The sequence below is a fragment of the Channa argus genome, chromosome 16 (assembly GCF_033026475.1).
Source record: "Channa argus isolate prfri chromosome 16, Channa argus male v1.0, whole genome shotgun sequence".
Lineage (NCBI taxonomy): Eukaryota > Metazoa > Chordata > Actinopteri > Anabantiformes > Channidae > Channa > Channa argus.
Window position 1 is genome coordinate 10,911,772 of NC_090212.1, and position 25,538 is coordinate 10,937,309.

General features: G+C 39.2%; 1 protein-coding gene across 2 annotated transcripts; it reads left to right on the forward strand.

Annotated features, from left to right (window-relative positions):
- Window positions 1–1,979: 1,979 nt before the first annotated feature.
- prkcha (protein kinase C, eta, a) lies at window positions 1,980–24,842 on the forward strand. 2 transcript variants are annotated; one of them, XM_067480760.1, is made up of 14 exons: window positions 1,981–2,620; window positions 6,463–6,526; window positions 8,864–9,017; window positions 9,108–9,142; window positions 9,241–9,323; window positions 9,935–10,064; window positions 10,156–10,289; window positions 10,383–10,511; window positions 11,315–11,488; window positions 13,693–13,847; window positions 18,513–18,651; window positions 19,090–19,278; window positions 23,542–23,688; window positions 23,796–24,842. In XM_067480760.1, the coding sequence occupies exons 1-14, from the start codon at window positions 2,267–2,269 to the stop codon at window positions 23,943–23,945; spliced, it is 2,037 nt and encodes a 678-aa protein (XP_067336861.1). In that variant the 5' UTR covers window positions 1,981–2,266; the 3' UTR covers window positions 23,946–24,842. The 2 variants fall into 2 exon arrangements, with proteins under 2 accessions (XP_067336863.1, XP_067336861.1); XM_067480762.1 differs by lacking the exon at window positions 11,315–11,488 and having other exon boundaries at window positions 1,980–2,620.
- Window positions 24,843–25,538: the final 696 nt, after the last annotated feature.

Consider the following 25,538-nt stretch of genomic DNA (forward strand, 5'->3'; position numbering starts at 1 on the left):
ATATACAGAGAATCAGTCTTCTATGATGTATGGAAGGCTTTTGGTAGCTAGCCTTATGTGCAATAAATATGTGACATCTTGAATAGACTTCGTATTCATGCCTGTATGTGTCCAAGTCATGCACGTGTGTCTGTGTGTACATAAACATATATCTCCACAAGTATGTGTTCTTTGTTATGTGTCTAGAGTCATGTGGAGCTGCAGACGTCTCCCATGGGTGCATAATTTAAGAGTTGGCAGTGACTACCACTTACAGGGTGAAAGTTAGACTGATGAGGAAGAAGTGATGCAGGGCATAGAGCCACTGAGCTGATAGACAGAAGGGAGAAACGTGTGGGGGTGGGGGACTGGCGGTAGAACAAAAAACAAAACAAATCATCTAATACAGGAAAAATGCCACATCTGGCTCCAGGCTAAAACAAAGGAGAATGATAAAATATACACATTTTAAAGTGCTTAAGCATAAAAGAGAGGCAAGCAAACAGAGAAGAGGATGAAGGAGGTGTGGAGGAGGAATTTCAATTAGTGGTCTCAATCTGCCCTCTGCTGGACAGTTCAGAACCAGCTTGATGTGGACAACGCTTTACTGACAAGAGTGACATTCACTTATGACCTCCCTGATTTACTGATATAGAATCACAAATAATATGTACACGATGAATGAGTGCATCATCTTTTTACTCTTGTGGATCAAGGTGATTTCAGGTGCTCAATATTGTACTTAAATGTGTTACATCTGACAGAAAGTTTCAAGCCTTTACTGCTGATGAGCGTGTTCACACGCCTCCACTAAGGCAAAACACTGTCTGTCTGTTTTATTACTACAACCTTCTCTGCTCAGTAAGGTCATGTCTGAGAAGTTGTTTACAAGAAAATCTGTATCCCAGAGATGTGTAAGATCTCAGACCTGGGCTCTTTATTTATAACAGCTGGAGAAGAGAGATGTGGAGCTCTGACATTTGGCAGAGTGGGGTGAGAGGTCAAGTCTAACACCAATAAAGTGGAGACTTTGATCGTGACATTTATGGATAGAACAGGCAAGGCACCCTCAGAGAGACAGAGAATAGTGTTTTAAGAAGGAAAAAAGAAAGTATAGTGCAGAAGCATTTATGATGACACACTGAGAAGACAAAAAAGAGGGGAAATAATATGTTGCTATATAGTTTATTTGCGTTTACACTGAAATATGTCCTGCTAATTTAACTTTTTATCCACTGGGTAAATTAAATTTCGCAATTAAAAACTACAGGTATAAATTAGTGACAGTAGTGCCCATCATAGTTTTTATTCCCCAAAAGCCTGATTTACCCAACAAACACCATAAACCAAAAGATATGTGTTGATGCATTTTATTCATATATACAGTAATGCATAAACAAGGGTTAGGTATCTCAGCAGCACACCAAAGCCAAAGATCAGAAAGTGATTATTTAATTATATGCTATCAATCAACATTCTCGCTACATATTTGTATGTACAACTAAAGTAAGTAGAAACAAACATGACTACTGAGTATAAGTCAAAGTTACTTACATATTTATATAATTAAGGTTTATAGTGTTTTATTTTACTTTGAGAGTAGTGTGTATGTTTTATTTAATATTTAAAAAATTAACGAAATGGCACCAATCATGTATTTCACTAGCCACTAACAGGCATCAGAGGGCGGTATGTTCAATCTCAGGACGTGGCAGGTGTGACGCAAGAACACCTTCAGCGAACGGAGTGATGCATTATGGTCAGTGTAGTAATAGACCCCTAGTCTACTACCACACTGACCGCAAGAACTCCAAATTAGACCATGTGACACACCAAACCAACAGTGACAGGTTTTGTGTGTGTGTGTGTGTGTGTGTGTGTGTGTGTGTGTGTGTGTGTGTGTGTGTGTGTGTGTGTGCGCGCGCGCGCGCGCTTGCTCTGTGACATGCTGTTATGCGGAACTTGTGCCTCCTCATCAGCATGTCAGTGTTGTGGCTTCCTATTTAGCCTACTGAAACTTTGTCAGACGTGTTCACACCGAAGCAGCTCGGCGTTTCTGGGCTGTGACAGTAGATGTGTGAGCTGTGAGGCGGCAGGTTCTTCACGTTCAGTCAGAATGAATAAAAACGAGAGCTTATTGCAAACTGGAGCAAATAAGCTATGATTTTATTACAGCACAGTTGTTGCTCAGCTAAGTGACATGGGCGTGAAAGTTTTTATACATCAATTTTATTTTTGTCGTTTTTAAGTTTTTCTTTTTGCGTGAGGATAAACTATCTTGATTTTAATGATGAGGTTTAATGGTTATCTGAAGCTGCGGATCGGCGAGGCGGTGGACCTGAAGCCCACAACCTTCTCCCTCCGCCACAGTGTCATCTTCAACAAAGCTCATCCAGCCCTGGACCCTTACATTGTGGTGAAGGTGGACGACTACAAAATTGGCCAAACTCACACGAAACAGAAGACCAACATGCCAACGTACAACGAGGAGTTCTGCCTCAACGTGAACGACGGGAAACAAATTGAGCTGGCCGTTTTCCACGACACCCCGATCGGATATGATGACTTTGTGGCCAACTGCATAATTCAGTTTGAAGACCTGATCAAGACCTCCAACACAGGAGAGACCTTCGAGGGCTGGGTGAGTAAAACAAACAAAGGCACCGAGCACAGAAACTTTTAAAAACAGATGTAGACATTACAATTGTCCTACTATCAGGCCATTCTGACAAAAATTCACTGCTGGGCCCCTGTTGCCCCACACCCCACCTTGCTATGCACGCCCAGGGTGCAGGGCTGGATCATAGCATTTCACAAAATCACATAACAGGGCCACAGAACTAGAGGAAAGATACTTTAAATCATCGAAACAGAATTATGTCAGTATTTAGTTGAAGATACACCAGTGAGTGAGAACATTAAATATACTTAGTGGTTTTAAGGATGTTGTGGTCCGGGGCAGAAGGAGATGTAATACAGATGTAATGCAGATCAACAGGTGTCAGAACACACAGTGCATCACAGCTTGTTGGGTGTGGGGATGCGTGAGTGCCTCCCCTGACACCAGTCCACCGCATTAAGACCACCAGGTGTTTTGTTTTTTTTAATCGATGTATATCATGCATACATCATGCCCAAACGACCTGGGGTTGCCCTAAAAACAGAGCTTTGGGTTAAAATGTATTTTAGTCCTGATCCAAATTTGAGTCGTTTCATATTGCATTTCTGCTGCACAAAATACAATGATATTTAATTTATAACAATTAAAATTTTCTGCTTTTCCTAAAACGGTAAATACACAAATGTTAATGTTTCTACATTTTGAATTTACAGTATTACTGTGATCGTGACCATCACTGTAATACCCCTTTACACAGAAATATTGTAGTTTTCCTGTAGATGCTTTGACATCTGTTGAACAGTACTGTAGAGCAGGTTCTTCAGGACATGCAATAAAGGTTATGGCAGTTTCATTAGCCCTGTCCTACATCTACACTGAGCCCATACCTGCTGCTCTCCGAGAAGATGCTGTATATGATGCATTTCTGAAGCATAACACAGTTGCATCATTCTGTCCTGATGTCTTAGCCCCTGACGGGAACCTTTAATTGAACACCACAGTGCATGATGCATTGGTGTTAAAATGCACATGCATCTGTTTCAAGAACTTGACCAGACATAGCTGGTTGGGTTGAGGGAACTGAGACTCTTGTTTTCACTGCTTCTAATGCACAGTTCATCAAAGCTCAGATTAAATGATATATGTTCAATAAAGTATATTAGCTTCCCTCTCTTTCAGACTCAAACACAAACTGCCTGTTCAAGCAGGAGTTCCCCTCTTTTTTTGATCCTTCTAGAACTATAAGCCACTGCAGGTGTTGATGAATGTAACCTGAAGCTGTACGGGCCTGGAGCAGTCTGAGGCGGTATCGACTACGAACCACCACACTGTCATTAGCAGATTTGTCTTCTTTCTATAGCCAATATTAGGCACATTGTTTGTGTCACATGGATTAAATCGCCACATGGGGTTATACTATGTAGCAAAATGCCAGATTTTCCCTATATAGGACCCTTAGAAACAGAACTCAGTACGCTCAGAGTCATGCTTATAAAAATTAGACGACAACAATTTACCAGCACCAGTAATTTAAAGCAAAACAAGCTTGGAAAGTTTACAACATTGTACACTGCAGACGATTGCCTCAGTATCACAGTTTTGAAGACATAAATTAGTACATTTAAATTCACACCACCAGAACTCACTTAACATGAAAACAGGTCTATTTTTCTGACCACACCTGTCTGACACATGCTCATCTTGAAATACATTTAGTTTTACATTTAGTTTTAATAAAACAAGATGGTCCAATATACTTGTGTATTTTTGAGGCGGATGGGTGCCATGTCAATTGAGAAACTACAACAAGACCCAAGCAACACTGAGGGGAAGTGGTATAAATGTGAAGCTTGGTCTGTAGTTTTAGAAGAAGTAATTTGTTAGCACAGCTCTCACACTTCTACATGCACACTTAAAGTTGTTATCTGCTAAATCTGAACTGTGGAGGGTTTTTTTTTTTTTTCATGCTTTGTTGCATAGTGCTGGGCTGGTTTGTTTCACATGTGAGTCGCAAGCCTTCACACGCCCACACTGCTTTTTATCACAGCGTTTTCACCATCTGATCCGTCCTTAAGGGCTCAGTGCTAAAATATTCTTTCTCAGTTGGCTCTTACTCAGCTGCCTTAAATAGTTTCTTATGTTTTTGTCCTTGTGTGCACTTAGTCCACTTTGATAAACGCCACAAAATGCTGAAGGTCTTTGCTGCTGTTCAGCAGCCTGTGAGCTCAAACCCTGTAGTTGCTCAGTTACTGCTAGTAGGTGTAGTTACTCATTTTAAGTTAAGGGGAAGATCTTGTTGGCTGATGTCTGTCTGTGACCTTGATCATATGATATTTAGATCCACATGGACAGTTTCCATTGCTTGGCACTACATTGTGACATCCATGTACAGTTATTTGGGCTATTGTTATTTCACATTATGTTGGCTATGATATATGTATTTAGCTATCTGCTTTGTTGTTGTTTCACAGGCTTGAAGTGATCAGGTCCTTCTGAGGTGTCCTGAAACTGAAAGTGGGATATATATGTCTCCTTAACATTTTCCAGCCATGTATACTTGCTTCGTCAACTGAAACGAGCCCCATCCCCTTTTTCTTTTTTTAAAAATAAAAAAATAGATTTCCTCCTCTGATACAGAATTGAATGTTTCCGCTTTTTAACTACAATATGATGGTGCCATATTCTGTTTTAGATCAGATCTGTTCCATCATAAAGGCAGGTCTTTATTTTTCAAGTCTAAAAACAATGATTGCATTCCCACTTGTACATTGAAAGAATCAATTGTTGCGTTAATTGTTCTTCCCGTCTCTTCCTAAGACAAAAAGAAATGCAATGCAAAGTCCTTGTTCTGAGCAAAAAAGAACTTTCAAAAGTCAAACCAAAGCCAATATGATGCTTGTCATTATCTTACGAACTTGGTCCTAGTAAAAAATTCCTTCTTTGTGGTTTCAGTCTTTGTTTGCTGGGAGGACAGAACTTTCTGACTCTACGTGTGTACACGTTGATATTGTTTGGAAAAAATGTAAGCCTGTCTTAATGTGACTCCTCCTGTTCAGATGACGTCCATCATCAGTAGTGAGACGCATTTCATTGTCTCTAATTGCAGCATTTTACAAAAACAGTGGACAAGTCGGAGTTGTTGTCTAGACAGCTGACTGAAACACAGGATATGAGCAGGTAACCGAAAACAATGTGGATATGAAGTCAAACATTTCTTTGAAATGAAAGTTTGAATCTAAATGAGCCAAGCGAGTGTCAGCTCTTGACTGTGTCACTGTTTTGTGGGCAATGAGTATTTTCCAGGCGGAGTGTTAGGGTGACATAAATAGATTTATTTAAGCAGACAGTGGCCTAACTTTCCGTTCAGTGGTTGCTACAGGAAGTAGTGTTGTGCGTTGTCTGCCGGCTCTAAAAAGACCCTCTACTGCATGCTGGGCTTTTTAATATGTACTTGGACATTTGTATGGTAGGGGATTGTTCACAGCTGAGTGCAGGTCAACACAAACACTGCTACCAGCTCAACCTGCCCAACCTGGTTTCTTGTCTTTATGCCTCAGTGTCCAAATTCCTCTGACATTAAACATACGCCAATACAAGAATGCATACAGCTGCATTTTTGGTATGAGGTGAGGTGCTAAGCTGAGTTATTGATGCTGAAATGTCAAACAAATGCCATTCTAAACACTCTTTTATTCCAGGTACTTGTTAAAAGATATCTGTAACCCAGTTATTATATATGGGCTGCCTAAAACCCCCCCCTTAGTATCTCATGTAAACTTTTTTTTTTTAAAATAGGTGAATGTGACAGATCATTAACTGTAGTAATTTTTAAGAATAAATTTGTCTCTTGTTTGTGTCTACAGATGGACTTGGAGCCAGAGGGCAAGGTCTTCGTCTTTATTACACTCACAGGATCCTTTACTGATGGTGAGGGTGCTACTGTAGAGTTCACAGTTTCTCCTCATGCATAATTCTCGCCATTGCACTTCTGTTTTTTTTTTTACACGTTTTACAACCCTGAACTTGTATAGTAACTGTGTTAGTCACCATTTTCTCTTTTCCATTTCGTAAAACAGTGCCTGTTCTTTTAAAATGAAGCATTTTGTGTACCTGCATTATAGTCAAGTCTCTGACATTAGGCGTGCATGCATGAATGTGGATGCTTGTGTGTGACTCAAGGAGGTTGGTATGCGTCAGGTCCGTCTGGCTTTTTTCGAACAACGTCATTGTTTAGCACATCTGCTGTTTAGGTATGTGCACAAAGGTTTAGCCAATGAGAGGTAGCCATTTAAATTGGGAAAGTGGGAAGTGACCATGCAGGTTTGTTGAAGTCTTACATGGTCAAATGCCTGCCTTCTATGAAGACCCACCCCCTTTTCTTTTAAATCTGTTGCCAACACGCCTCATAATTCAAATGGCTACCTCCCATTGGCTAAAAGATAGTTTATACACTGTACCGTATGAGGTACAGCAACATTTTAGCACATATTGGCTAGACTGATATATGACTTGTCATGGCCAATATCAAAACTTCAAAACTTCATTTTTTTTTTTCTTTCACTTCTTTTTGGACAACATCTTTTGAACTTTCAAGGGTAGAGGTCTTAGAGGAATATTTTGTTGTTTGTCTCTGAAAGTCCACTGGAATGTTTGTTCCCCAGCAAAGCCTTACACCATTGCACAAAAAATACCAGCACACAATTTAAATGACCTCAAAGGCAAAATATTTAAAAACAAAGGTACTAAAAATATTAGTGTGGTGTATGGAGCGCTGCAGACAGTATGAGAAATTATAAGCTCATGTGTATAGAACTACAAATTAATGAAAACAGTATTTAATATAATGAACTCCACTTGCTGCTCCACCATTAAATTAAGCTTTCTGCTTTCTTATGTGAAACAAACATAGCAAATAAATATTGCTCCACTGGAGTCAGTGTACAAATTAAAACTGTAAAAAAGCATACAATAAAAAAAACAAACTTCTGGTTGATACAGTTCCTTCTGTATGAGACGTGACATTTAATACTTTTATTTTTAGCTCTTTGGCCTGTTACAGAGAATAACAACGTAGGTGTGCATATGATCGTGGCACTGCAGTGTACAGGAGCACTACTCTAAATGTAAAGCCCCCTTTTCACAACCCCACCACAAAGTCATCTGCTGTTTGCAAGGGAGTTGTGGGGGCTCAGCGTACAAGGTTCTGTAATGCATGTGTGGTTTTCATCTTGCGAATAACTTGTATACATTTACTGAACATACAGCCCAGCCATGGAGATGATTACAAAGGTTATTAAAATATGCACACAAAATTTAAAATATTATGTTTATAGAACTAAGAACTGTTCCTCCTTCATAAAATTACTGCCTTTCATTTCAACAGTTTTTTTCTTTTTGCACATTATTGTCTGTCAAGTAACAGTGTTGTCTCATTAATGTAAAAAGAAATATTGTGACATTAAAGTAAGTGTTACAGTATATATCATCTTGCAGTTGGGATGGGATTGCATGGAAAAATATGAAGCAGGTCATATTCTTCTGTTAATGATATGCATTTATTTAGGTATGGAAAATTATAACTATAACTGTTGTGTAGTTCTTACCAATTCAATGGGACTGAATAGTAGCATCAAACAATAATTTTGAACATTGTGCTATACTGAACCAGTGTCTTGAATAACTGATGTATCAGTCAAATGACAAGTTATTGATGTTGACATTTGTTGCTTAGATCAATTTTCTTATTCCAGTTTATTTGTTTTGACGATTTGTTGCTTTTCAATGGTTTACTGGTTTATATCCAATTCAATATTTGGTTGGTCCTCAGAAATCATAATATCCTTTTTTTTTCTTTTTTTAAATACACTTTTTACATTTTGATCAAACAGATAAATTTGCTCCACTGAGCGGAGTAAATAGACAAGGAGCAAAAATAGACTTCAGTCGGCTACTTCATTTCCTTCTGCAGCTTGTTGGTCTGCTGTCTAATGCATTGCAACAGGAATGGTAATAATTATTTGTGGGTTTATCAATATGGGCCACCCATATTGAACACACAGGTAACGATTGTTATTGATTAGATTTGCTTTATAGTAGGTTATGGGGGCCGGGGGCTCAAAAGTGGTTGATCTTTGCTTCATAGTAGGATATAATGACCACTGACCAATTGTAATAGCTTAGCCCTAAGTTGGTATTACTTACTTCTACTTACTAGTTCTTCAGTTGTTGGTTGAATACACAATTGTGCTTTCATTTTGTTGCCAGATGATGCTATAGTGAAAGAAAAAACCTATAAGCAGTTTACAAGGCAACGGCAGGGAGCTGTGAGACGTAGGATCCACCAGGTAAATGGACACAAGTTCATGTCCACTTTCCTCCGCCAGCCGACCTTCTGTTTCCACTGCAAAGAGTTCATCTGGTGAGTGGAACAAGGATGAAATTAGTGCTTCCTGCATGCATGTGTGTGGCCTGTCGAGTGGTTCTGATTGTTTGTCTTTCTCTGTTGTAGGGGTGTTTTTGGAAAGCAGGGTTACCAGTGCCAAGGTAAGCCGGACTGATTTTGTCCATCACCGCTTTTTTCAAAATCATTTTAACATATGGGCCTGAGGTGTGAGTTTGACATTGAGTGGTTGTCTTTTCAGTGTGCACCTGTGTTGTTCACAAAAGATGCCATCAGCAGGTCGTCACAATGTGTCCACGCATGAAAAAGCCAGAAAAAGAAGAGGTAACCATGAGCGGATAGTCATTTTTTTCAACAAAATACAAAATAACAGTTGCCTAAAAAACAGTGTCACAATTTTGGTGCTTACAAAAAAGGCTGTGTGTCCAAAGTTTTCAGGTCAAGAAACCATGTTCCCTGTTATTTTATATGTCATGTGTTTTTTTTTTTTTTTTGTAATACAGGATGTGTAAAAGATAGCAGACCGCCCACTCCAACGCACGCACGCACGCACGCACCCACACACACAAACTTATGATTAACACCTGCAGTAGCAGACTGTACAGGTTCCTGTTTTTGTGTTTAGCTGGTCACTGAACCAGAAGACTGCACTATACTCCACTTTACTTTTACACACATGCTTGTTTCAAGCCGTTTCACATGTTTCTTTAAAACATCTGTGCTTGTTTTAGACTTTGCCCTTGTCATCTCTGCCCTATGTTACAGTCTATGGGGAAATTCTGATAGAAGAATGAACCCAATCAGTCACACTATGTAAAAAAATAAGTGCACTCTTTGGCAATACCCGTGTGTACTTATTTAAAGTATATACATGCATGATTGCACATACTGTTGCAACACACGGTGGTTAGTTGACTATGGTTTTCTCTCCACAGCCCATAAACCAAGGCTTCAGCATCAACATTCCTCACAAGTTCAACATCCACAACTATAAGTCCCCAACATTTTGTGACCACTGTGGCTCACTGCTATGGGGAATAGTCAGGCAGGGCCTGCACTGTAAAAGTATGTCATCGTTTGTTTTACAGTCAGCATGTATCAAATGTCCTGATTTGGTTTTCATAAGTGTTCCTGTCGTTGTGGTTTCCCTGTTCAGTCTGTAAAATGAACGTACACATCCGGTGCAAAGGCAATGTAGCACCAAACTGTGGGGTCAACAGTGTGGAATTGGCCAATAAGCTTGCAGAGATGGGTCTGCAGGCAGGAGGACTCTCCAAACGCAACTCAGTGGTACACAGGCTCAATTTTTTTTTAATTAATCAAAGAGTGTGAAATTCACTTTATAGTTATTATTAGGATTTACTTGTGTTTTTTCATTTATAGGCAAAAAGTGCAGGTCAGACAGTAGCGCCTTCTGAAAGGAGAGAGAGTGTGGCAATTCAACAGACCCCTCGCCTGGGCCTTTCGGACTTCACATTCCTTCAAGTTCTGGGCAAGGGCAGCTTTGGCAAGGTAAAAGGAGCAAAGGAACTGACTACAAGCTAGTGGGGACCGCAACAAGGTAGAAGTGAAAGGTTCAGTGTGTAGCTGTGGAGGCACACGGTTTCTTAGCGAGTTCTGTGGATTTAGCTATACTTTGATAAACTTTTTTTGATAAAATTGTTTTGTGAATGTGTTTGTGAAGTTACTGTTCGTAACTTTTATTGTAGAATTAGTCTATTGTTGGTCATACAACGATATTTGGAGTGAACTAATTGTTGGACCATCAGATACGAGTAAGATTGCCTCTATATAAGATGCTATATGGAGACTATATAAGATTGCTTATATAGCGTTTTCAGGCAAAGTGCTTTACAGTGATGCTTCTCATTCACCGATGACAGCAGCTGCTATGCTATATGTTCCCCTGACCCACCAGGAGGAACTTGGGGTTAAATGTTTTGACACATATCCAGGAGGGACCAGAAGTCGAACCACTGACACCGTGGTCCATGGACAATTACCTTACTAACTGAGCTACAGTGGGGCTAAAAAGACAGAATAATGGGATATACTCAATTAAGTGAAATGATGACCTAGGAGATAAATGAGGAGGAAGCCAAAAAAGGACATGTATCAAATAAGAAACTGTCTTGGCCTTAATGATTATAATGTCATATTTATATTTAATTTTTTTTGAAAAAGAAACTTCTCTCTCAATATTATCAATATAAGAATAGTTGTACCTGTTTATTTAAATTTTACTCCGAATGGTAACTGAATTTGAGAGAACCTGTACATACTCAGCCCTTGGGCTATGTGTGTTTCATCTGCAGGTCATGCTGGCAAGACTAAATGGGAGAGAACTTGTTTTTGCGGTTAAAGTGTTGAAAAAGGACATCATTCTGCAGGATGATGATGTGGAGTGTACCATGACAGAAAAGAGGGTTCTGTCGTTGGCTCGCTGTCACCCCTACCTCACACAGTTGTATTGCTGTTTCCAGACATCGGTCAGTTTACACACCTACACACAAGCACACACTTTTGATTGCATTCACCAGGTTTGCATTTCTTTGCTATAGCAGGAGTGATTTGTCATGAAATTTCATCATCATTTCACTTTTCCTCAGTCACCACTGGCAGGTTAACATTTTATTGTATCCAGTGTCTTAACCAGAGATGTCCCAAGTAGCTACTAAGGTTTGGGATCAGGGCTGAACTAGGCAAATTTAATGGCCCCATTTCAGTTTTAAGTGAGGCAGATCCTTCTTTATATTTATATTTTGACCTGTCACTGTCACTTTATATTTGTTATTGAATTAGCACAAAAATGTATAAAGATATTTCTGGGCCAATAAAGTGAACAGGAAGATTGTGTTTCTTCTTTAAATCTGTAAATCTGAAAAATTATGTGATTGGTGGTCAAACTCCAAAACACGAAATACGTATTGCCACCATCTGGTCAAAATGTATTTTGTCCAATGCCTTATGATTAAATTCATGAATGATTAATGAATGGCCCTAAAAAAGGTACTTTTATTTGTCCATAGATAAACGTTTAAAAATATTCAGTGCTGGGAACAATCTCTGATTTGCAGACGACAGATCCCATACTACTGTAAATTGCTGATCACGAAGAGTGAATAAAGTTTTCACTTTGAGTCATCACACTGACTAAGTCTTTCTCTCACGTGGCCGAGACATTTTCTGGTGTCACTTGACCTTTAATCTCAGAGTTGCTTATCGATGAGCAAAAACATACATTCTCACTCACTTCTACATCAGCCAGAGTTAGATCGCATGATTTTTAGAAACATTTACTGCTTCACCTAAGTTACCAGATGTGGAAACTCCATCTGGTTGGTGTTTTAAGCTCTTTTCAAGTATTCTTTGGTGCATTGTAAGATCTGGTCAGCAGGTGGCAGCAGTTTCCCAGTGTTGTGTCTGCATCTAAGGGCTTGTGCCAGTCTGCTGGCAGACCTCTTCTTTCTGTTATGGGACATTCTTAATCTGCATTAGCTGTTTGAACTGCTAGAGACATAGAATATCACAAAGTAAACAAGTTGCTCACTGACAATGCTCTCAAAATAGTGCAAACTCACTCAAAAACACAAAACTGTTTGCGCTACTTGCAAATCTTTGACATGTCATCCATTTATTTACATCTGTACAGTAAATGTGGTTTATGTGTGAAATCGTGTGGTAAATTTTTTTATAACTAACTGAATGTTTTCAAGGGGACTCCGTAGAGAATATTCCGGCATTTTTTTAGAAATGCAAGTCGGTGAGCAAAGAGTGGAGAAGTGGATGAGGAGAAGGTTGGGGTTAGCAAGTGAGGAAGTGTGAACTTTTTTTTTTTTTAAACCACATGATTCGGAGAAAATTCCTTGAACTTGGCAGTTTCTCATCAGCTGCTCATTTTAACCATGAAATGGTATGAAATTTAATCTTGCTTATTCATCAAAGCTCATCAAATTTACAAAAGTTTTACAAAACTGATTAGGATAACTAATGACACTCCAGGCTTTCTGTAATAAATAATAAAAAAAAGTTAACCACATTTTAAAGGAAAATGAGGCTTGCACTCCTGGGGCTAAAATCAGTTTGACAAGTATTAGTAGTTCTCAATACCACTCATTAGAAATGTTTCAACCAAAACAAAAAAAATCTCCTGTGTTGTGGATTTAAAGGTTTACTCTCTGCTGTACTGCTAGACCACACACTGAGGCCTGCCTGCTTTGCTTGTGCAACAGACTCTTTTGAAGCATTACCCATGTTTTATCAGGGTACATTATAGACCACTTTACACCACAGAGCAGTTACCGAGGACAGCTAAGGCTTAATGTCCTTATCATGTCGGGAAGTTTTATGGATAGACCTGTACTACATCACACTCTCATACTCTCACTGCAGTTGTTTTTTTTCCTCCGGATCTCCTTCTCCGGATCTCTCATTGACCATAGCCTGTAATAAGAAAGAAGGATTTATGAGTTTGATTATTAGCTGTTTGTGCCTCACTGACTTTAAACTACAGTTAGTTCCACAGGAATCCATTAAACAGACATGAAATATATGAGATGTCATACTCCTTGAAGGAGCCTCTGCGTGTTACTGGTCATGGACCTTGGACTGTTTAATAACATGGGTGCTTCTGTGAGGCTAGTGTGATTTGTGTGAACAAGTGGACGTGTCATCCTCTTGCTTCTTTTCACAGGACCGTCTCTTCTTTGTAATGGAGTTTGTCAATGGTGGTGATCTTATGTTCCACATCCAGAAGTCAAGGAAGTTTGAAGAGCCAAGAGCACGTTTCTACACAGCAGAAATCACCTCAGCTCTCATGTTCCTGCACAGCAAAGGGATCATTTACAGGTTTGACACAAAGAGCATAACAATAGTTGAAGCTGCAGTGCCAGACAGAGTAGAACATAAACATATCTGCACAGAAAGATATCCAAAGTGAACATGTTTCTTATAAATCATATTGGCGTAACAACTTAATAGTTTTTTAAAAATATATTTATCTACAGAGATATTACAAATTATATAAAGTAATTACTATACTAACAAATAATAGAATATTCAAATTTTTTATGATAGTCATGTGTTTGCTGTTACCCTAGCCCCAGTTACTTGAATGCATTCTTTCAGAGCTTTTCAACATCCTCCTGGCAGGGAGTTGGGTGGCAGAGCAGTGGGCTTCCTTCCAGTACATGATAAGGAAAATGGGTCATCGTGTGACCTATCAGTAAATCCTGAGTTATATTTAGTTGTCAATGTGTTTTGTGTCAGCCTGCACCACAGTGCATGACTGTTAGCCTAAGAGGTCACACGCAGTTTGCATGCTACAACTAAAATAACAAGCCAAATAGCAGCTTGCGCATCAGGCCAGTGTAAGAGGAGCAGAGCTTATGCTGCCCCTTTAAACTAAAACTGTAGCATCAGTCAATGTGTTGTGTAATACAAATGTCATCTCATGACTCCACTGGTTATCTCTGATTGTGCTTTTAGCTTGAGGTGAAGTTGTGCTTATGCCACTGTGTGTCTGTGTTTACTGTTACCATCCTTCTCAAAAAAAGATGATGGAAATTGCTTGTTTCCATGATATACAATATAAGTAGTTATGTAATACCAATGAATTCATCTCGATTCAAGGGTTAAATTTATCTTAAAAAATACAACCCCAACAAATGTCACAATGGAATAAGTTTAAATGCATTTTAGATCCATCTTTGCACATTTAAGGAGGCAGTTGTATTTTATCCACAGCTATTAAAACAAAATTACAGTTTGTGCGTCACAGTCTTTGTCAGAGCTTCCTCTTTACTTCTCTGGAAATTTACTTGTTAGTGCAACTCTGTTAACTACTTTAACTGTGTCAGTCTTGAAGATGTTTACAGTTACCACTGTATCTAACCAACCCACCTCCTTTAGACAGAGGTTCAAAGAGTAACTCGTCTTGCCAGTACAATAAAGTGGGCGGTTGAAGGTGTTCAAGAGCAGTAGTTGCAGTGGGTCGAGTGTGGTCCTAAGAGCTCTGTGGTGATAGCATGGTTTTAAAACTGCCAGTATTAAGTATAATTTGTATTTCAGGGTATATTCTTATTAAAAATTTACACCTTAAATATTTTGACTTTTTAAGGGCATAAAAACATTTGCAAAAAGTCATAACTTGACATGTATTTCTGGAGGAGAAAATCTAAAATTTGTGGGCTTTGCAGTTTATACGTATCAGCTTGTGCTTATATTGAGTCATCTGTTCAGCTTCAGGCCATCTCTGTGAAATGACCTTGGTCTAAATTTGGGTCACCTGATCCCAGATTAGAGCTCGACTCTCTAGCCCACACTTAGGGGCTTTAATCAATCTGTTTTTCACATGACAAAGCACCAGCTGATATGAATACAGAGCAGATTTGTTTGCCGCATCCACCTGCATGGTCAGAAACATTGCATCTTATTGCAATACACTTTATTTTATATTGAATTATGTTATTAAAATTGTACATTTTAGCTTGTTTGTTAGGACAACTTTGTTGCCCTTGCTCAAGAAGGGAATAAGCTAGGCCAAGCTTTTATAGAGTAATTAACCGTTTAGGTTTAGCAAGGCATTATTTAGTAAGGAGATGAGTGGGATCTTAGAAGTAATTGGAAATGAGAATACAGATAACAATGGGCTCCGGTTGTTTTTATTGGTTGTCTTTTTTCTGTAGATATGCTCTCTACTGCAATGATAGACCATATTACACAATAAACCACCCAATGGATAAAAAAACAACTTCTTGTTTCCAGACCCTAATGGTGTGCAATATAAGATGGTAAAAAATCTCCAGATGTTTTGTGGTTTCTGTGAAGACTCATTAGTATGGCATGAAGGAAGCAGCTAGTTATTTGGTCATTCAGTGTATAGTGAGAATAAACTATGGGGAAAAAACTTCAAGTATTTTAAGGTATTAGACAGGATGAACATTTCATTTTTTTTTTTTAGGGGTCGTGATGGAAATTATTCTCATTATTTTGCAGCATCCATGTGGGTTGTGAGAGGAGACAAGCTGCATCACTTATGACAAGACCATTTATCAAATGGCTGTTAAATAAGTTGAGCACTAATTTATTGAAGGTTAAGCCAGTGAAACCAAGGAATATTTCCACTGTAATTACAGGAACACACCAGAGATGTCCAGACTTGTTAGTACTAGTCACGAGATGGCGATTATACAGCAAGAAATGTGTAGACACTGTGGCATGAGAGTTGTTTCTAACATTTAATAAACCAGAGCTCCTCAAACCATATTGTTTGATCAAAACTATTCTTCTTTTCCTTTTGACTGACCTTAAGTGTGGTGTACTTGCTCTCTGGAAAAAAGGGGGGGGAAAACTGCATTGATACCACAGTCATTGCAACTTTAGTTCTTTTTTTTTTTTAACAGGGAAGTTACGGCTGATTTGGGTCTGTCACAACTGACACTTTCTGCCATAAAAATGTGATCGTTCTTACTGCAACACAGTAATTATGCAGGTTTATTCATTCATTATTCATTCATTCATTTTTATTCTACCAGATTTTAGCCTATTACATCTTCAAAAATAAGTTGCACTACTAATCACTAGTTTAACTGGAACTGTTGGAGCCATTGAAAACAACTTTCATTAAAATCATCATCCCAAGCACCAATGAGGTGAGAGTAGGGCATTAACAAAGCATTAACACTCATGGCTGTGGAGGTGAAATACATCATCCGTTTGTGGACAATGATCCATATGCACACATACTTTGTGGATCATAAGTGAGAGTGGACTAAAACTTTTATTTTTAATTATGTTGCCCAGTGTGCAATACATAAAATCACAATATTAGTGGATTCGGTATATTTTTACATACTTATGCATTGAATTACAGTGACCAATAAATTTACCCTACTTAAGAAATACATTTGAATCCCGTATGAATCATGTCTCAAAACTCTTACCACATATCTTCTGTTAACTGATGTTTTGGCCAAAACCATAAACCCTTCACTTAAAATGGCTGATTTCAGCATTTTAGTATGTCACTGTCTTAAAACTCCAAACCTCTACTATGTAAAACTACATTTACATAGTAAATGTTTACCCTTTCCTACCAGTACATCTGAAAGTGAGAGTAGGAGGCTTCATAAATAAGTTGTATCGTACTCTGAGGTAGGAGTGTTTCTCATCATAACAATTCTTAGGAATAATTCTGAGACACAGTAAGCATGGCCTAGATCGTGTGTTGTAGTCCGTGACACACACACACACACACACACACACACACACACACACACACAGGTATACAGAACTGGTGGCAAAACGCAAATAGGTGTGGTTGGAAACCTAATGTCTATCCAGTGGAGGTTGGCTGTAGAAGTTTTCTTGGCAGATGCTACAACCCAAAATCTGACTGGATTTGGTTTGTGCCAAATGGTTTTTGCACAATTTAATATTCGGCATAAAAATGGCACGTACTGAATCCTCTCCTTTGTGCGGCAAGTCAACAAAAAAAAAGATACACTTATTTTCTTGGCCACACATGGAGTTGCCTAACAAGTCAGATGAGCAAGCCACTGTCACTTTACCAAAGCAACACAATGCAGGTATAAGGCTGGGTCAGGCCACTCAACTCTCTGCTCTTGGCTTTATTTCAGGAACATTTTAAACATGCACTAGGCTTGTCAGTGGTCATTTTTGATAAAACTGCTTATTACTAGTAGGAGTTATAATGCTAGATCAGCGGGGAAAGCAGCTGTACTGGTGGTGGGCCGTGGCATTCAAATCGGGGTAAGGCCAGTGAGTGTTTACACTTTGCTTGGGTGAGAGTAGGAGTTAAAAGCAGCTTGACTATATGTCAGGTCAGTTTAAAGATAGTGTAGCTTAGTGCTAGTGAATGGTGCCCTGACATGTGGCCCAGCAGACTTATGACAACGCAGCCTGATACCTGCTGTGGGGCTCACTGCAGTCTAACCCTTTACCATGAATACTGGATGTTCACCTTTGGTGAATGAAACTTGTGTGTTGGTAAAATGTGTTAATGATTATTATGCAATTTAAAACACAATGTTGTCACTCTCATTTAGCACTAACACAGGACATTACACAACAGCTCAAGTTTTACCTTTCCTGGAAGCAGGATAAATATTGGCAGCAGCCGAGCACTTTTCCCTTCCCACCAGCCTGAGTGCCCATCTATGTCAGATGTTTCCTGGCTGCTGTTTAATCATCTGTTAGTGTCTCCTGCTGCCACACAAGCTCCACTGTCCTCAGAGGCTCTTTTCTACTTGTCTCACCACACGTTTCTACCACTGTCACATAGAAATACAAGCAAAACCAACAGGGTGTGACTGGAGGCTCAGCACAAACTGGTATTTTAGCAGCTGTTGATGTCATTTGGATAATAGCATCTGGTTAGCTTCAGCTTTTACCGTTTCATGTATTGATCCATACTTTAAGTCTCGTGGATAACCGTGTCACAGAATAAGCATGTAATTTCCTTTTCCTCTGTGTTTCTCTTCTGCCTTTCAGGGATCTAAAGTTGGATAATGTTCTTCTAGACAAAGATGGACACTGTAAGCTGGCAGACTTTGGCATGTGCAAAGAGGGCATATTTGAAGGGGTGGCGACAGCAACTTTCTGTGGGACTCCAGATTACATTGCCCCCGAGGTCAGTTTCTATTTTTGATTGGTACAATTTTAAAGTATACACACAGTAACGGTCATTACAACACAGTACATTTTTTGTATTTATTTCTATATATAGTATTTAATATAATAAATTGAGTGCAGAATAAACTCAACCACATTTAGCTTCCTGCAGTTCAGGTCATCTGAGTTCATATGATGCAGTTCTCAATCACATCATCACACCACCTCACTACAAACAAACACTGTGGTTAGTGCCCGTCACTCCCTACTGCCTCCTGACTAACGGGAAGTTAGCGCACCTGGAAGGTCAGCTTTTGAAATTTTATGATTTATGAAAGGGATCTTTGATGTCCTCAACACCTATTCCTCAGTGTAGCCTCCTTGGCAGTGTTACTGTGAGACTGTATAATCTTCTCTATGGTTAACTTTATTAGTATGCTGTGACATATTTCCACAGATCCTCCAGGAGATGTTGTATGGGCCCTCTGTTGATTGGTGGGCTCTTGGAGTGTTGCTGTATGAGATGTTGTCAGGACACGCCCCTTTCGAGGCCGAAAATGAAGATGACCTGTTTGAGTCCATCCTCAATGAAGAGATATTTTATGCGTCTTGGCTCAGTACAGAGGCAGTAAATATACTCAAAGCTGTAAGTCTGCATTTGTTAATTTTGTATTGAGCTCATGGTTCATAGACTGTAAAAATGTCCTGATGGATGAAGTTGTATGAAAGCCAGGTCTTTCTTTAGTCTTTGTCTTTTGGCAGACATTTATCTTCCTCTGTTGGACTTTGTTCACATTTTACAGTTACAGGAAATGTCTGCAAAGCTTTTTTTTTTTCTTTTAACTGAACTACTGATAGAGGAAATAAGTTTCTAACTGGATTTAGACAAGCACTGTAGAGAAAACTTAATAATCTAAAACACTTACCGAAGACCAATGTGATCCATTCCTTGATAATATAACAAGAGTCTGTGGCATGATATATTAAGATATCAAATGTAACAGTTCAGCTCTGGATTTCTGTAATCGAGGTTTTTTATTTGTTGTCTTTCTGTCTGACACACTCAGAAAGCCCTACATAGCTCTGTCAGACAGCTGTTTGGCCTAGGTCTCTTACCTAACTATATTAAGACATGGTTCACTACCAAGCCACTGTACAGAAGCTATAAATATGATGACACCTCCTCTGGCCATTGCTCCCAGACCAATCTCCTCTTCTTTCATGTGTCAGTGCTCTCAGTGTCACACGTTAACGTAAAGATACATGTCAATGTGCGTGTGCTGCACTATTTATATATAAGGTTTGTCTGTTACAAGGTTGTGCTATTTCCTATACGCACGTTTGCGGAGTTCAGTATTCAGGTGTTCAGCGTTGAGAAGCGTGTTTCTTTTGTTTGCTTAACAGCTCGGAATTAAAAGATTTTTTCATTTGAATGATGTAAAACTGTAAGTCACAGAATTTCACATGCTGGATTCAGAAAAGGTTTGGCGTTCTTCCAGAAATTATTATTTCAGTCAAACATTTTTCAATATCTAGTGTCAGTCTGATTGCTTCGCATCTTTCTGCTGCTGCAGTGGAACATCGGCTCCTGGTGTGGTAGTGCTGACATGGCAGGTCTGGTGCTAAGGATGGTACAGTTGGCATAAGCACCATGGAAAAATTGCATCATTTCACTGGAGTAGTGTTTCTTAAGTTTCCTGTCTCACAGGCTCCTGAACCGATTCACCCCTGCCGGTTTGTCTAATGCATCCTTAATTGCATTTCAAGGACCATACTGATTTACTTTTTTGATATTTATGTTTTAGTCCAAATGAAATCATCAATGCTCACAACTGTAAATTGCTGTACGCTGCTACATCTAGTGTAATGTTTTTTTTTTTCACTCCTATAAGAGATGCCATAATCTTTTAATGGTAAATGGCCACTTATGGATGTTGGTCAAATAATTAGAATATCTAAAGAAAGTTGATGTATTAAACTAATTCCATTCAAGAAGTGAAACTTGTATAATGTATACATTCATTCCACACAGACTGATGTATTTCAAGTGTTTTTCTTTTAATTTTGATGATTATAACTGACAACTAATGAAAACCTTAAATCCAGTATCTCAGAAAATTAAAATATTACTTAAGACCAGTACAAAGAAAGGATTTTGGCCAACTGAAAAGTATGAGCATGTACAGCTCTCAGTACTTTGTTGGGGCTCCTTTTGCCTGAATTACTGCAATAATACGGCATTGCATGGAGTCGATCAGTCTGTGGCACTGCTCAGGTTTTATGAGAGCCCAGGTTGCTCTGATAGTGGCCTTCAGCTCTTCTGCATTGTTGGGTCTGGTATATCGCATCTTCCTCTTCACAGTGCCTCAAAGATTTTCTGTGGGGTTAAGGTCAGGCAAGTTTGCTGGCCAATCATAAAACAGGGATACCATGGTCCTTAAACCAGGTACTGGTAAATTTGGCACTGTGTGCAGGTGCCAAGTCCTCTTGGAAAATGAAATCTGCATCTCCATTAAGTTGGTCGTGAGCAGGACACATGAACTGCTCTAAAACGTCCTGGTTTACAGCTGCGTTGACCTTGGACCTCAGAAAACACAGTGGAGCAACACCAGCAGATGACATGGCACCAAACCATCACTGACTGTGGAAAAATTTACACTGGACATCAAGCAACATGGATTCTGTGCCTCTCCTCTCTTCCTTCAGACTCTGGGACCCTGATTTCCAAACGAAATGCAAATTTTACTTTCATCAGAGAACATACCTTTGAACCACTCAGCAGCAGTCCAGTCATTTTTGTCTTTACCCCAGGCGAGACGCTTCTGACGCTGTCTGTTGTTCAAGAATGGCTTCACACAAGGAGTGCGACAGCTGAAACCCATGTCTTGCATACATCTGTGCGTAGGGGTTCTTGAAGCACTGAATCCAGCTGCAGTCCACTCTTTGTGAATCTCCCCCACATTTTTGAATGGGTTTCGTTTCACAATTCTCTCCAGGGTGCGGTTCTCCCTATTGCTTGTACACTTTTCTCCATCACATCTTTTCCTTCCCTTCGCCTCTCTATTAACGTGCTTGGACACAGAGCTCTGTGAACAGCCACCCTTTTTTGCAATGACCTTTTGTGTCTTCCCCTCCTTGTGCAAGGTGTCAATGGTCATCTTTTGGACAACTGTCAAATCAGCAGTCTTCCCTATGATTGTGTAGCCTACAGAACTAGACTGAGAGACCATTTAAAGGCCTTTGCAGGTGTTTTGAGTTAATTAGCTGATTAGAGTGTGGAATTTGTATTGGTCTTAAGTAATATTCAAATTTTCTGACATACTGAATTTGGTGTTTTCATTAGTTGTCAGTTATAATCATCAAAATTAAAAGAAATAAACACTTGAAATATATCAGTCTGTGTGGAATGAATGTATACATTATACAAGTTTCACTTCTTGAATGGAATTAGTGAAATACATCAACTTTGTGAAGATATTCTAATTATTTGACCAGCACCTGTATATAGTGCATTTACCCAAAGCGCTGTTCAATGTTGATTCCCATTCACACCGATGGCGGTGGCTGCCATGCAAGGTGCTCACCTGACCCACAGGGAGCAACTTGGGGTTCAGTGTCTTGCCCCAGAACACTTTGACATGTGGCCAGGAGCGGGGTCACATCACATCACAGTTGCTCAGGTCAAAAGTGACCTCTTTGAAGTTGATTATTATTGTCTTCATGCATTGGCAATTTAGAAAAAGCTGATTAGAAGCTTGGATTCGCTCAGACTTGGTGCCATAGACCTCTATTGTCGTTTTTACCAAACATTGCACCATATGCTTTGTTTCATCTTTTCCTTGTATTGCGGGCAGTGAATTGTGCATGTGAAACATTTAAGATGGAATTGTAGAGACTGTGGACAATAGTAACAAGGGCCTTTGTTTGTGAATGAAGAAATATGTCATCAAGTGTAGTTGTGTGTTGGGTAAATGTGTTTTTAAAAGTTTCTGGACCACAACAGAGGTCTATGGCATCAATGAGCAAGCAAATCCAGGCTACAGACTGACAACTAACAAAAAGTGAGTTAAGAAGATTCAGTGTTGGCTTAAGCATCTATATAGGGATTTTGGACAATATGTTTGTTTATGACCAAAGTAATCCTTTAACAGCATGCCTTCTTTTGTGCAACTCTTTAAATGGTTTTGTTTAAAATAAGTTGGTTAATAGTGTTTGGAGCTGATACGGCAAGATTTATTAATCTTTCCACTGACTTCAGGTTAATCTCGCCACTGTCACCCTGGAGACAGAGGCTCGTTAGTTTGTTGTGGCCTAATGTCAGTGCCAGCCCAGAGGTGTGTGCAGAAACCTAAAGAGAGCTTTCAAAAATACATTTATCTCAGTTGCCTCACAGAGACAAGTTAAAACTAAGTTCTTTAATTTTTAGTTTTTCGTGTTTGTTTAGTCAAGCCCCCCCCACACACCTACTAGACTTTACAGGCAGAAAAGCAGTTGGAGCTCAAAAGGTGATCCTCTGTTCTATTGTTTTATTGTGTTCATCACAGGGAATTTGAGACATTTACAGTAGTTGGACTCTGTTGAACCAGCTGTAGTTGAGCTTAGTCATTGTGGGAAGCTCCAGACTTCATGCAGACTGTGTTTTTACGTGTTGGTAGGTGGGGATTTACTGGATGTCTTCCTGGCTTGGCCCCAGTTTACTATTACGGCGGAAAAAAAATCTAGTCTAATCTAGTGTGTGTCACATTTCCTCACATTGATCATAAACAGATCAGAAATACCTGTTGAAACCCATTCTTCCAAACATTTTGATCACACTTGTGCACTTGATTTTCATTTTCTTGATGATGTACTTATAATGTTTTATTTTTATTTGCTCTTATTTGTATTCCTCCATATTTTGTATTATTAGTTATTGACCAAAAACCCAACCCGGCGTCTGGGCTGTGTGGCTTCAGAAGGTGGAGAGAGCGCTGTGACCAGCCACCCATTCTTTGAGGCCATTGATTGGGAAAAGCTCAATCTTAGAGAAATAGAACCACCGTTCAAGCCCAGGATCGTAAGTACCCTGAAGCAATTTATAAGTGGCATGACAGTCTGTGTATAAATGACACGGACAAAGTTGAGCATATTGTTGATGAATATTTCTTTATTATTCACCTGTAGAAAACACCAGAGGACGTTAATAACTTTGACCCAGATTTCACTCAGGAAGAACCCACACTCACGCCCATCGATGATCCTCTGATCCCGCCTATCAACCAGGAAGAATTTCGTAACTTCTCTTTCACGTCACCCGATCTGCTGGGTGGCTAAGAGCTTACCAAACATCAGTCATCCTGCACTTGTCTAGCTCTTCTCAGGGTCTGTGGTTTTATCCAGGACAGTTCCCAGTGGTACAAACAGTATGATGCTGCCACATTCCCCAGGGACATGAGGGTGCAAATCGCTGAGGGGTCAGTCAAACACTTGCTGAACAAGAACTGGGGCTGAACTTGATGAACTCCTAAGCACTTCTGTAATTACGAAAAAAGCATCACTAGCTTTTGAAAGGACATTTTATTTTGACTGTTACATTGATCGATTCAGGATAATCATGCAAAAATGTGTAGAAACTGTGTATTTTACATGTTGCTGTATTTTAAAACAAACTGGACAAAAGTCAAGACAATGTCAAAAATTTATTGTACATTTGTTTTTATAAAGATGGAAACATTTCCTGCCACATACTCAAAGTGAGAAACACTTTCTGGAGCATAATGGCATGCTTTGTGTTTCATTTTCACCCTAAGACTGTCCAGAAAAAAGGAAGAAATTGAGAGGCTGTTTTAACTAGATGGACAAGCTCCCAGAAATACTGCCAGTTCAAATCCTGGAAGGACTGAGTGGACAGATGAAATACTTTCTCAGTGACTAAGCTGTGGAAAAATACAAATGCACATAGACCTACACACACTGGCTAAATAAGAGTTGAATCTCTCCACTTTCAAAATAAAAGAATTAACTAAAATTAAGCAACAAAATGATCTGATTCAGTATAAAAAGTTGAATTTGGGTTACATTTTTAAATGGAAAAAGGATCTTTTGTCAGAGTTCCTGCAAGAGTTTCAGATAATAGGGGATGTGTAATATTTATCAGTCACACCCTGTAATAAGAACTTGGCATCTGTCTCAATAAAGCGCTGTAGTTTGAACAGCTAGGCAGGTTGAGAATGATGCAAGATTTCATTTGTACGCACAACACTCAGATGATTCACGCTGTCTGTTATATATCCAAAGTTTGGAGATTTCACCATACAATTACTTAAACCCACTCATATGTTTGGTAGTTAACAAAATGTCTTTGATTCTGGTGAGTCTGAGGGTCACTAAGTCTGCTGCTCTTCATGCACACAAGCCCAGAGCCTTTGAAAGCTTCCAAGGTTGTGGGCAGACTTAAGTTATGAGAACTCACATGGGGGTGTTTCCAAAGATGCAAATCTAGGTAAGCAGTTAAAAATTCTCTCTGCCGGACACTTAATTCGGCAAAACATAAAAAGTTAAACTAGGAGATAGTAGACAGAGACAGACTTCAAAATCCTGTAATCCTGTAGTAGAGTAACAACCATGTGGTAAGGGCCTCAGTAGTTCATTTTGTTATTGCAAACCAGCAGAGAATAAACAGGAAGCCACACGTCATCACTTTTCTCTGATAGAGACAGGAAGACACAAGAAGGAAGCGATTATGCTCTTTTGTTTGGCACTTTTAAAAAGCATGAATACATTAACCTGAGTGCTGTTGGTTGATAGAAATTGAAACTGTAATACCCAAACAACAAAGGAAAGAAAACAAGGAAACTTCATTGAGAGGAATCATGTACCCAAAGCAGAACCTGCTCCGACAACAACCCTAACCTTACTAAAGCAGAG

Excerpts from the sequence above, each read along its gene's own strand:
- prkcha (XM_067480760.1), top strand. The coding sequence starts at position 2,267 with ATGATGAGGTTTAATGGTTATCTGAAGCTGCGGATCGGCGAGGCGGTG. Across the intron at positions 6,527-8,863 it reads CACAGGATCCTTTACTGATG|ATGATGCTATAGTGAAAGAA; the intron begins GTGAGGGTGCTA and ends TTTTGTTGCCAG. Across the intron at positions 18,652-19,089 it reads CAGATTACATTGCCCCCGAG|ATCCTCCAGGAGATGTTGTA; the intron begins GTCAGTTTCTAT and ends ATATTTCCACAG.